Genomic DNA, 13,084 nt, shown 5'->3' on the forward strand with positions numbered 1-13,084 from the left:
TTGAATTTGTTTGTGTGGACTTTGGTTTTCCAGTCCTGACTGCTGATTACTTCCCAAACATGATGATGGACTCTTTTACAGAAAATTTCAGTGTTCTTGGAAATCAGAACTTTGGCCGATCAAGCAGCAGTAATAAAATGTCAAGGACAAGGGCAAAGACATTTTGGCTCTTCTCTGCCTAGATTTATACGAGACTGAGTAGGAGTTGCAGTGAATCAAAGCAAATGCCTTACATCATGAATGAGTGGAAGTGGTGCTATAAAATGATAAATTCAGATGAGACTTGGAATGCCCTTCCTGTGATTCTTTCCATAAAGGAACTGGACCTTCTTGCAAGTATCTTTCATATATATGCATATATATGTAGGAATGTTTTATAGTCCTTATTCGCAGTGAATAAAAAAACCCTTCTCATACTGGTTGGCAAACGTGCTGCACAGGTCCTCAGGCCACCCTTGAAGTTCTGACTTGTGCAATTCAGTCAGATGCTTCTCAGATTGCAACTGCAGCCTCATGATTTTTTTATTCTGTGGCCTCATGGTTTATAATGAGGCTGGATGAACTCGAAGAGGTACGTACAAATGAGGATTAAAGAAGCAAGTTGCATAATGAGATTGTTCAGGCAATTGAGAACTCTCTTGAATAAAGAAGCTAAAAGCAGTGTCATCAGGAAAACATCTGCCTCCCACTTCTGGGATTCACACTCCTTTGTTCTATACTTCTGCTCTTCCAAGAGAGCTGTGTGTCATCCTCTACAGGAGATACAGACTTTACTAACAGCATCTTTTGAGTTAGCATAGCCCAGAGCTTCAGCATAGCTCTAAGTGGATAGTAACAGTGTCAGAACAACAGTGCAGTGATAAACAAGGCACGGATCCTATACTTGTTTATTTTCCAGGAAATGGAATAATTTCATAATAAAGAGTTTCAGGTAGTAATTTTTACAACATACTTGTACCATTGTATGTGTTTGGCTCCTAGAATCATTTGTTGTCAGGGTGACAGTCTTATACCACAATTTTTATCAATAATATATTCATTAAAAATCTTGTTTGTGCAAAATCTATTTGGCAAGCTTTGGAGATCAGCCTAAAATTAATGTATAGGACCATTCCATTTCTCAGTGAGGCTATTTTTACAGGAAGGTTTTTGCAAGGTATGGGTGTGAAATCCAGAATTTGGGTCATAGTTATTTCTGGCACAAACCCCAAAAATACACAAACGCATGAGATAGAATCATGAACTTTACTGTGAAAGACTTTCAATTTTTCACTTTTTATTTTTTTAATGAGGAAGAACTGACAAAGTACATCTTCTTGTTTCCATTTCTAAAAAATGACTAAATTAATTCCAGGGAGGGTAGAGAACAGGGTCCATGGATGGTTGTCTGACAGCCAACAGTGAGGCAGGAGACAAGGTAACTGTAGGAAATAATGACCTTGTAATGCCACCAGTTACAAGTTTCCATATTAATGCTATTATAGCCATGATAGAGTGAGGAGAGAAGTGAGGAACTGTTTTTAGAGAGGAATTATACTGAGAGTTTTATATGAGAAACTTGTAACTCCAAAGACCTCATTTTTACTGAAAAATGTGTAGGGGAAGAAGGGGCTTAAGACATCAACCTGGATGATATTTAGTGTCTGTAAAACATTTTGCTGTTATAGTATCTCTTGATTTATATCCAGTGTGCCTGAATTCCTTCAAAACCACCTCTGTCAGAGAGGTATAGAAATTAATTGACCAAGCTTCCCTTTCCACAGCCTGATAAGAAAAGATAAGAATTACTCACAGCAAAGATAAGAATTTCTCATGCTGAGTGGAAAGCTCCAGTTCCACTAGGAGACATAGGACTGCAGAGATCCCAAGGGATCTGCACATAAGAACAGACTTGATTCCAAAATCAGAAAGTCAAAAACTAAACCTTCCTATTTTGAAAGTGGGGGAAAAGAGTTGGGAGTTGGAAGAAACCAGACAGGACAAAAGCACTTGCTGTGTTTCAATGTACCTTGTCCATGTGAAATGCTGATAGTCTCCACTGGAGCTTTCCTTTCAGATAAAGGGCAATTAGATCTAGCATATTTGAATGCCAATGTCCAGGATGCCAAGAAGATGAAATCATGCTCTAGAGGGGATGAGTCACTGAGAGACAAGATCAAATTATTGAAGGGAGCCAACCTTAGCTGGCCATGTCTTTCCTGGGCTGGAAAACATTCAGGCCTGATGTGACCTGCTGCTTCTGGCTTCAAACCCTCCTTCAGGCTCTGAGCTGGAAGTTAGGAGATGAGTCACATGCGTTAGTAGAAGCATAGAAGAACCTCTGTGTGCTGGCAGCAAACTGAACTGACCGACCTCAGGAGCCTCCTCCAACAGCGAAGTTTGCAAGATCGCACTGCAGGACCACTCAGCTGTAGCTACAAATTTAAGGATACTTAAATGTGGTGGAGGGGATCTTCAGAAATCCCTCTTCAAATATTCACTTTACAATCACTTTTTCTATAAAGAGGCATCCTGTACCTATAGATAGCAAGAATGTTGTAAATGCATAGGTGTGTATTAAGTGGGGCTGCATTCGTATCAGATCTCACAAGTTAAACAGAGCAAAATTTCTTAACTGGTTAGACAAAACCATACCTCACTAAAAACGACTTCTTCAACTAGAAGTTACTAATTTGGGTTTCTTAATGGAAACTACAATTCTTTCAGTGAAGCACGATAACTTTACAAAACCAGTTCTGTTAAATTACAGTTTTCATATTTAAAAATATGACGAAGGAGTGAGACTGACCAGTATATTTCATTCCACCCTGAAGTGCGAGGGGACCGCTTGGATACTATCCATGTGGGACGCAGCAGGGAAATTTCTTTAGAGAAGATCGGGAAAGAAATTAGAGGCTTTGAAGGAAACCAAAGCATTGCAGTAGAAAGCATGATAAGTCAGTGACCTAGGGTACATAACATATATTTAAGATCTTCCTAACCAGCTGTGATGATTAGATAACATGGAGATGGGGGCATCTCTCCTAATTTAGGTGCTTAAAGTCAGACGCCTAAATTTAAGGTGGTTGTTTTAGACTGCATTCACAGAGAATGTGGAGAAAGAGGCATCTCCAGAACTGTTACTTACCTACTTCTATTTTCCATTTAGACTAGTTCAAAGAGCTTGCTACTGGATGTGCCTCTTATTCTTTGTTGTCTGTGAAGGCAGCCAGAATTATCTAGCTTAGCATTACCCAGCGAACTTTTAGATGTGTAAAGGTAGTGAAAGAAATCCATCTGCACTGCTTTTTCTTGGCTAAATTCCCGTACAAGTAGCAGCTCTCTGACCACCCTTTCCCTTTGCAATACCAACTATTCTCCACATTGCCTCCTAAGCTGGATGGTTTTTTAGCATTTTTGCTTATTAAAACACTTCTGTCCCCCAGTCCCAAGTTGACTACATTCTGCTCTTGGATGCTACCCAAATACTCCTTGTAGAGTGCTCTGATTTCCTGGGGGATGAAACAGGTTACACAAATCCTGAGTTACTATGCTGTGGAGAATGGGCAGTAGAATTGACTCATCATGTTGCTGCTTACAAGGATGTTATTGCAATGGCTCCAGCAGTTGTTTTGTTCACACTCCTTGCTAAATTTATCCTTAGGTTCATCAGGTCACCCTAAAAAGGAACACACAGCCACTGAACTAGTATTAGAAAGAGCAGTAAAAATGAACCAGTCGATTTCAAAGACAGGGCTCAGTAAACTGCCCAGTTTATGTTTAATTTCAGTGACGCAGCAGCCCAATTTCTTTGAAATCCTCTCAAAACCCCAGTAAGATGAATAGTCCTTAAGGACTGGGACTTTAACATCATCCCGAGATTTTAATCTGTGATTTAACTGTGAATGTTTCATTTAAAGCATCAGGTCTTAGGGTCTTGCCATGAGCAACTTGTAATCTTTGTTAATGAAAACTTTCGTTCTCACATTAAAAAATAAATTTCAGAAATGTGGTTTACACTTCAAAGAGGCTCAGTAGCAGAGGAAAAGAAACTAATCTTCAAAAAAAATGTCTCAATGAGCAGTTTTTCCATTCCAGCACAGTCCTGTCATACTGAGAGGCAGGAGAGAAATGAAGTGTTTATGGGCCACCATGCTTTCCTTGTGCTCTGTTTAATAAAAATGATCAAAGAGAAAATAGATAGAAGTCACTCTGCACTGTCACATGCTACAGACCAGGTACGTGAAGTGAGGAAATATTCTGTGGTCTAAACAACAGCAAAAAAAAAAAAGTGTTCAGATTAATACTCTTATAGACTTGATTCTGTAGTCAGGGAAACCCACCCATCTACCCTTAACACTCTTTGGAGAGCTGGTCACACGCATTCATGCTGGCTGAGATCATTGATTTTATTCACCAAGCCAGTAATTTTACTTCCTCAGTGATACAAATAAGTAGTAAGACTGGTATTAGAGAAGTAGTTTCTATAGCAACTGAGGTTGCTTCAAGATTTGCTAATTCTTTGCTGTGAGATGTCAGCAGATGTTCTGAGTGGTGTGTCATCTCCCTGTTAGCCATGGTTTCCATACACATCCAAAACCGTGATCAAGAGGACCATCCATTAGAAAACTTTTTTTTTTTTCTGAGACGCTTTTTGTATTCTTTCTTTACACAAATTCCTTGGATGTTCAAAGTGTTCTTTTGATTTTCAAGACTTTACAGAGACAGAGAGATCTAGGAATTTTCATACATGGCTTTTCAGGGTGTTGCTTAGCATTTCAGAAGAAATGTTGGTATTGGATGACTCTGATAGCTACCAGAATCTGCACTGGGAAGGCTTAAAGTGTGTAAGCAAACTGTCCCTCAAATATTCAGTGTAACTTGTAGTTAGCAGCAGACTGAGGACAATTTAAGAGCATCTTATAGAAATGAAAAATTTCAATAGACTCCACTTGTTGTTGAGCCACGTAACATGGGCTGGCATATAGGGTACAGGAAAGGATTTGTCCTGTTCAGTCGCAAAACCAGTGGGAATAGTTGGCAGCCCCTTTTGGAAATGGCATGAAGCCTAGTTTTGTTTCCCCTCTTAAAGTATGGCAAGCTGGAATTCCTTCACCCTAGCATCTATATCCTGCTGAATTGCAAAGTTTGCTGGTCCCTTGGAAAATCAAAACCTAACCCCGCATATCCAGGCTGGGAGGAGTGGTGTAACCACAGGGGATATTGCTCTGTTGTTGCTCCTTCCAGCACAGAAAGCAAGATGAGAAGTTGCTGCCTTGATGGCCAGTATGACCAGTCACGCTTGCATCTGTCTACCCAGAGAAGGTTTGCTGGACTCTGACATTGCAGAGTGTGGAGTAAATATACCTCATAAAGTAGGAGCACACAACAGTAACAGACTCATCTTGAAAGCAATTTTTAACCCCTCTGCACTGTATTCCCTTTCAGAAGAGGGGGGTGACCACATATGGGGCAAGGCAGACCATCTCTGATAGTAGCCAGGTACTAGGAAGGCACCCAGTCTGCACGAGATAAGTTGAAGTTGACCTCAGTCATTGTATTTCAGGTTAACTGGGAAGAAAAGCACCTGCTGTGACATATTACCCCTTACAGGAAACTGAACTGGAGCAAGGCGTTGAGTTGGGTTTGAGCTTTTACATCTAAAATGTTTAAAGAGTCAGGTATATCTCTTATATCATTGTGCTACTTTTCTAAAAAGCAAGCACAGAGGAGGTGAAGTAAGTGCAAGACCCAACCTGTTTCCCTTTCTGAGACCAGAGTGTCTATAAAGCACGAGTTTCTCATGATAGATGATTAAAGGAGCACAATCCTTGTGCTTATCGCCGTCTTCTTGCTGACAGATGAACTCAAAATGGGAAATCATAAGAATAAAAAATTCAGAGCCCTGCCAGGTGAGCCTGACTGGCCAGACTGCAAGTGCCATGAGAAGAGCTTTTCATGACAGGAGCCACAGTTTGTAAATGGAGCGTGTTTCATCCAGTATTAATTTCTAGATTAAAGCATGGGTGTCTCCTACCTCAGATTTCAGTGGCAAAGGAGGAAAGCCTGAATGGGAGGCATGTAAGGTGATGCTGCCTTTGCACAGTTTTCAGTCCCGGAGAGGCTCAGGTCTCTAATACAGTGCAGCTATTGAGAGCCCTTCCACCAGACTGCAGCGTGGGAGTTGCTAATTTTTGCCTTACTCCTTCCCCATGCTTCTCCCACTGTCTGTCACGTTTCTGTAAGAGAAAGGAGTATTTATGGAGCAGTCTGAGTATTACCCATTTTTTAGAAACTACACACTTGCTCTGGTATTATTGGATAATTATGGAAGGTTTGCAATTATTTCTTGCCTTTTGACCGTCCGGGTCACTGGCTGTCATTGTGTGCTGGTTTCTACAAAGCAACTCATTGGAGAGAAATGTGTTTCCAAAGCACAAAAATGTGGCTATGAACTCACACAGTGAAGTACTCGGGTCCATGTGAGCCTACAAGCAGTTTTCTTCTCGTCTTTCCCTTACCTACAGTTGAAGCGGGCACTTGGTGATGTTCCTTTAACTCGTGGGTTTTTTTGCAGTCAGATTTTCTGTATTGCAACATGACAGTTGCAACATCCATTCCAAAAGAGCATCTCCAACGCTTTGAGAAGATCATTGGTAAATATACCACTGAAATTTTGTCATACAATAGATGCATATATACAAAGATTCATGTAGATATATATATATGTATATACACTCATATATAGATAAATTAGGAAACCCTCTGTGTCCCTTGAGTAGACATTATGAATACAACTTACTCTTAGTTAGAGACTCCATATTTCTGAGTGTGCAGAGCTTGGGAGGGACATGATCCTGTTTGATGTTGCTGTGATGCATTTCTGTTGAGAATCAGTGCTTATGATTATCTCAGCGCTTGAGTCTCTAGCTACCTTGTCGTGATAAAAGGTGTATATGTCATTCTATGTTGTAGAAATATTTTTTTCCATTTTAAATTACCCTTTATCTTTCAGGTATGGTATGAATTGTTTAATCCAGTTTGAAGATTTTGCCAATGCTAATGCTTTTCGTCTCCTCAATAAATACCGCAACAGATACTGTACGTTCAATGATGATATTCAGGGTAAGTACAGTTAGGAAAATGCAGACTTAACCTTCACCTTCTTACGAGGAAAAGCAATTAAGATTACAAGAGTGTTTATTACGCAATACTCAGATGTGTGATAAGTTTTAGCATTTACACATAAGCATTAAAAAAAAGAAGCACAGCAGTCAGAGTGGAAAAGTGAGTCTCCATTGTTTTTAGTAATTTAGCTGTTTACTGCAGCAATGTTCTATGGAGAAAATGGATCATGTGCTTTAGATTATTAAGGTAATTTAGAGAGTTCCATTAATTGTCTTACAATCTAGCTAAAACAATACTGATGTTTTAACAGTTGTGTAAGGCTTTCAGTTTCCATGAGCCACATGGTCATTAGCTGATCCTGGCAATGTCCCTCTTTTGTCACCCTCCCCATTACATGCACAAATGAGAAGGTAAAACCAGCTTCTTTCCTCTCCATGGATGCTAACACCAGGGTAGTCTGAGAACAGACATGTTCTCCCCTAGAGTAGTTAACATAACTCTTCCAGCACCAAGGAGAAATGGCACCAGCAAAGCTGGGGTTAGAAGCAGCATGCCTCCCAGGCCTTGTGAGGCTCAGCTGTCAGCAGAATTGCTCAAATGCACAGAGGGATGCAAGCAGCATATTGGTGCCATCCTTGCCTGATGCTGACTTTGCTTTAAACTGTTGGAAGGGGTTTTTGCCCATCCCACAGGGACAGGATCTTCCCAAGTGATTAAAAATAACCGGTTCTTCTGTGAGTTCCTCTGCCTTTTCTTTTTTTGTCTAGTCCTCCTTGCAACATGCAGAAATGTCAGCAGTTTGTTGACTTAATTATTTGCAGTCAGTAGGGCTTATCCTCACTTGTATTTGAAAAAGACTGAAAAAAATTGCCCATGTCGTTTTTCACACAATGGTGGCTCTTTTGTAAGCAGATTTTGCAGCAGTATTTCCATATCTGCCACCCATCTAGCAATATTTGGCAGTGTGCAACAGATTGTTCATATCTGTCAAGGCACAAGAGTCAGTAAGACCCTGGCTTGTGGGAATACGTTTGGTGTGATGGGATGCATCGTCCCATTTCAAAGACACTTTCATGAAGAGGGTTTAGAAGCAGAAGAGCTTCAGGCGTTTCATAGAAGGTGAGGTATATAATGCTGTACAAGCAGACTGCTAGCTGTTCTTGCCACCCAGAAAAGCTTTCAGTGGAGAGAGGAGCACAGAAAAACAGAGTCCAGGGGATACATTTTTGATTGGAAGTTTTGAAGGGAAGAACCAAGAACTCAAACTTTCTCGGAGATGGACAGATGAAGCCCATAATATGAAGCAGATGATGTAAAAACTTACTTTGGATTAGTAGCTCTCTCTGCAGGTGGAAGGCGACTCAGCAGATGAAAGGAAAGGAGGCCAGGTGATGTGGCACATCTTTGGGGCTGGATGTAGGTTTCTGGAGGGACTGATAGGATTTTATGTCTTACTAAAGCCTCTCAAATAAAGCATCCAGCTGGCACTGTTTCCACAGTAGTAGATAAGGAAATAAATCCTGCTGATCCTTTGAGCAGACAAGTGATGAGTCAGGGGAAGCAAGCCACTGTTTCCGACTTTCTTATGTAGCTGTCAGAAAGAAAAGGGGAGTCCAAGCCAGGGTCGCAAATGAGTTTTAGGGACCTTTGGGAAGCTGAAACAACTTGGACCCACTTAGTTAGCTCTGTCTTGGAGTAACGTCAGAGATAAATGGATTTGGAGTTGGGATAAGTAGACTGATTTACCCATGCTAATATATCCCTCTGTTCCCCAAATGATATCAGAAAGGTAGCAAGTGCCCTTCCCTCATTTACAGCCTCCTGTTCTTCGTTTTTCCTTCAGGCTCTCTCTTTTACAACATGCTGATGTTTCATTATTTGCCTACTTAAAAAAGAAAAAAGAAAAAAGTGGGAGAGTTCAATGCAAATCATGTTTTAAATGATTAATGAGAGTTGTGCAATGCCTTGCAGCAGTCCTGATTCATTTTGCTCAAGTCAGACAAGAACAGACCTCCTGAAGCCTGAACTATCCTCGCTTCTGAGCTGGCACTCTTTTAAGTATATTGGTTTAAAAACACATCTTAGGCACAAAGAGTGCCTAAGGTAGGTCAGGCCTGAGCTGCACTAATTAACGTCGTTGTCCATTGGTAAATGGGACTCTGAACGCAGTGTGCCTACACACACAGGCGAGGTGTGGGAAGAAAATATAAATTGCTCCACTTCATCTCCCTTAGGCCTCCCTCTTGCTATCCCAGGGCCTTATACAAACAGAAAGCAGTTTATAACATTAACGCCTACTTTTTTTTTTTTTTTTTTGGTCACTCAAATTACTATATTGCCAAATCCATCCTAACCCAGCAAAGTTAAAATGACTCAGACCCTTTCCAGTTGAAGCCAGCCTGCTGATGCTGAGTGGGATGTCTGCCAGGTACCACAAATGGGACGAGGTGATTGCTCTTATTCTGAAAGCCATTAGCCTGGGAGCGAGCAGCTGGCTCACAGTGCCCGCGCGTGGGAGCTCCCCATTAAGGGAGAGCTTCTCCTTCCTCTGTGGGGGTGATGACATCAGTCCTTTCCCAGCTCCATCTGGGTTCATGCAAGGGGCAACAGCTTCAATTTCAGCTATGTGGGAGAAAATTGATTGTCCCTTCTCCCTGTTTCCCAGTGAAGTACCAGGGCAGGCAATACAGCACGTGTGAAATTGGAGGGATGTGAGAATGCCTTGAATCCTACTCTTTGTCCTCCTTTTGTGACTTTGCTCCACTGAACTGCGCACAGTAATAAACAGAAAGTAGGCAACTGAAGTCTTACAGAAGTGTCAAGTCTTGTGTACCCCTGGGATAACCATCTGTGATCTGTGCCTTCCTGCTTCATTCTGGAAAATACATAAAATTATTGAAGACGTCACTTTGGAATGAACCTTTGGATATCACCCAGTCCAACCCTTCACTCAAAGCCAGGGTGATTTCTAAGTTAGATCCAATTTAGGCATTATATCAGGTTCCTCAGAGAATATTATTTGGTCCAGCCAAATAATTTTCAGTATCTCCATTGATGGAGATTTGAAACCTCTGTTCTATTCCATTCCATTCCATTCCATTCCATTCCATTCCATTCTATTCCATTCTATTCTATTCTCTTCATGGTACCCGTTCCAAAGTTTGCTTATCTTCCTTGTGCATATTTTTTTCCCTAATATCTATTTGGAATTACCCTAGGTGCAACTTGTGTTCATTGTCCCTCATTCTTTTGCTGTGCACTTCTGGGAAGAATCTGACTCCGTCTTCTCTACAACCTCCCAGAAGGTAATGTAGGCAGAAATTAGATGCCCTCTTACTCTTCTCCAGCCTGATCAAACACGGGTTCCTCAGAACTCTTTGTACATCCTGGTCATGTTGATGGCCCTTCTCTGGACTCACTCCAGTTTGTCAATAAATTTCTGCTGAAAGCCCCACACTGGATATGGTAATCTAATTAAGACCTCAAAAGTGCTGAAATAGAGAGAAATGATCAATTCCTTTGACCTACAGTTCTGCTGATGCAGCCTAGGAAGCTGTTGGCCTGCTGTGCCACAGGGGCACATTGCTGGCTTATCTTCAACTTCTTGTCCACCAGGACCCCCAAGACCTTTCTTGCAGAGCTGCTCTTCAGCCATCAGCACCCAGCATATGCTGTGTGCCTCCCTGTCTTTGTGCAAAAGAGACGGTGTAATTTCAACACAGCCATCAAAGATGTGCACTGCTTACTCACAAGAATCAGGAGCAGTTTGTGCTAGGACTAAGCAGGAATGTCATCAGACCCATCAACCTGTGATTGGGGTTGGACTGCTTGACTTGCTGAGTTGAAATCTTCATGCTCCTACAGAGATCCTTCAGTACGATGAGCCAATCAGACACAACAAAAAATATTCATTATGAAAGTGGTTGTACAGAGAGCCTTTGGGACTTCCGTCTTTTGACAAGGCTCTAAACAACCTAATCTGATTTTGAAGCTAGCTCTGCTTTAAACCAATACGGGACTCACCGACCTCCAGACATATATCCCAACTGTAGTTTTTCTATGAAAAGCTCATCCTCCTCGTTGATCAGTGTGTCAGTTTCCATATTCACATAACAAAACATGAACTTTTTGGGCTCAAAGTGCTTACCCAGTACTGAACAGCAGAAGTTGTTTTTCAAGTTAAGTGAGAGTTGCAGAAAAATTAAGATATCTCTAATGTTTTATTTAATTAATTGTGTCTGTATATGTCATTCAAAAGCCTTTCGTACATATAGGCAGGGCAGAGAGAATAGTGCACAGAAGCATAAAGCCTACAATCTCCTGGCTCTGGGCACCTTTAGCAGTGTCTTAACACAAAACCTGGTAACATTAATAACATTGATAACTTCTCAAAGGATCACTCATCTGTGTGTTTTAGATTTCCCCATGTCCAATTTGAGATGCCGTGAACAGACAGGATTTCTAAAATAGGCTGAACATCATGCAAATGAGACTTCCTCAAGGCACTTCAAGATGGGAATCCCCAAATCACTAGTCATTTTAAAAACACTCAGTCCTTTTATTTCCATAGTCCCTCCACACCTAGAGTGATCTACAAGCAACACACAAGGGGGACCACATTTTGAAGAACTTCTTGATCTTTTCCCAGTCATTAGAGAGACGGTTTCCCTTTGTTCTTGGATGTACAACTGCTGCTAAGCCTCCAAACTTCTCTTGACCCACCAGGCACCTTGTATCATTATCCTAGCAGATAGTCTTCCCATAAGATTTCCAGGACACTTCAGGCAGCATTGTCTCAGCCTGAAGGAGCACTGCTCCCAGAGCTTAGCTGAGGTTGGGAACAGAGTGACTCCAGCACTGCAAATCTGAACAGCTTCAAACATTTGGACAGGTTGGAAATCAGTCCCATGCAAACACGGCCCATTTTGCACATTCCCATGCGCTTTGAGAAGCAGGGCTAGTTTTTGGCAAGGCATTGACAAATTTCGGCAGATTAAAATGGTGCAGTATCTAACTTTGTTGTTTCAGCTGGCGTGGAAAATGCATCAGTAATTATCATCAGGAAACTAAAGAGGGGGGGAGCACAATAGGAAGGGAGCGCTGGACGATGTCATGCTGCAGGACAAAGCAGGCTGTGTCCTGCCAGGCAGCTCATGAGCAGCACGCTCTCTCCATGGGGATTCACCCAGCCTGAAGATAGATGTGGAGATGTTCTCGGTCCTGTAGGGGTTCACCGTTACCAGACCCTTTTGGACCTGCTGTGCCCTGCAGCAAGAGAGGCTCCTGTGTTTCCTTTTGATGCTACTACATTAACTGTTCAAGGGACAGCTCCTAGACTTGTGTCTAAATCGCTCATTGACTGCTCAACGAGCCAGATCAGGACAGCCTGGATTCCTGGGTGGGAATGGGCTGCAATGCCCTGGGCTTAGTGCAGTGCCCTAAAGATCTGGCCTGCATGTTCTATCATTTGGGGGATTATAACATTTGCCCCCCTTTCCTCTCCTGCTTTTCTTGTTCACTCAATGCTATTGCAGACTCCTCCTTTGCAGTAAAGACCAGCACATGTCACGGCTGTATAAAGCTGTCTGTGATCTAGTGGAAGCTGCAGCGTGTGCTCTGTGGCCCTCCATTGCAGGCCACAGTTGTGATGTATTTTTAAGGCACCACACCACATGGTCCAAGAACTTTACAGTGCAAGGAGAAAAACCCAGAGATGAACAGCATTAGGCATCTGCCTTAAGTTAAGCTCCACCGTGAGGGAGCTCTTCACCATGCCACCACCTCCAGAGATCTTCTGGGTCACCAGTGCCCCTAGATCTGTTAGTGGTGGAAATTAATTCCTCCCCTGAGCATCGATGCTTTGCATTTTACTGCTGTTCTGGATGACTTGCTCCATGCCGTTTCTAGGTTTATTTCCTTAATGTTTTACAGAGGCCCTTTTTGGGGAGGATAACAATAGCCGACAGCCATGGAGGTG

General features: G+C 42.0%; 1 protein-coding gene across 4 annotated transcripts in view; it reads left to right on the top strand.

Annotated features, from left to right (window-relative positions):
- Positions 1-13,084, top strand: part of ME3 (malic enzyme 3) — a 124,264-nt gene that overhangs the window by 102,362 nt on the left and 8,818 nt on the right. For all 4 annotated transcript variants that reach the window (XM_048076482.2, XM_048076481.2, XM_013199811.3 and 1 more), the window contains one exon: positions 6,995-7,104. In XM_048076482.2, the coding sequence (XP_047932439.2) occupies positions 6,995-7,104 (110 nt within the window). The remainder of the gene's footprint in view (positions 1-6,994; positions 7,105-13,084) is intronic.

The sequence above is a fragment of the Anser cygnoides genome, chromosome 1 (genome assembly GCF_040182565.1).
Source record: "Anser cygnoides isolate HZ-2024a breed goose chromosome 1, Taihu_goose_T2T_genome, whole genome shotgun sequence".
Lineage (NCBI taxonomy): Eukaryota > Metazoa > Chordata > Aves > Anseriformes > Anatidae > Anser > Anser cygnoides.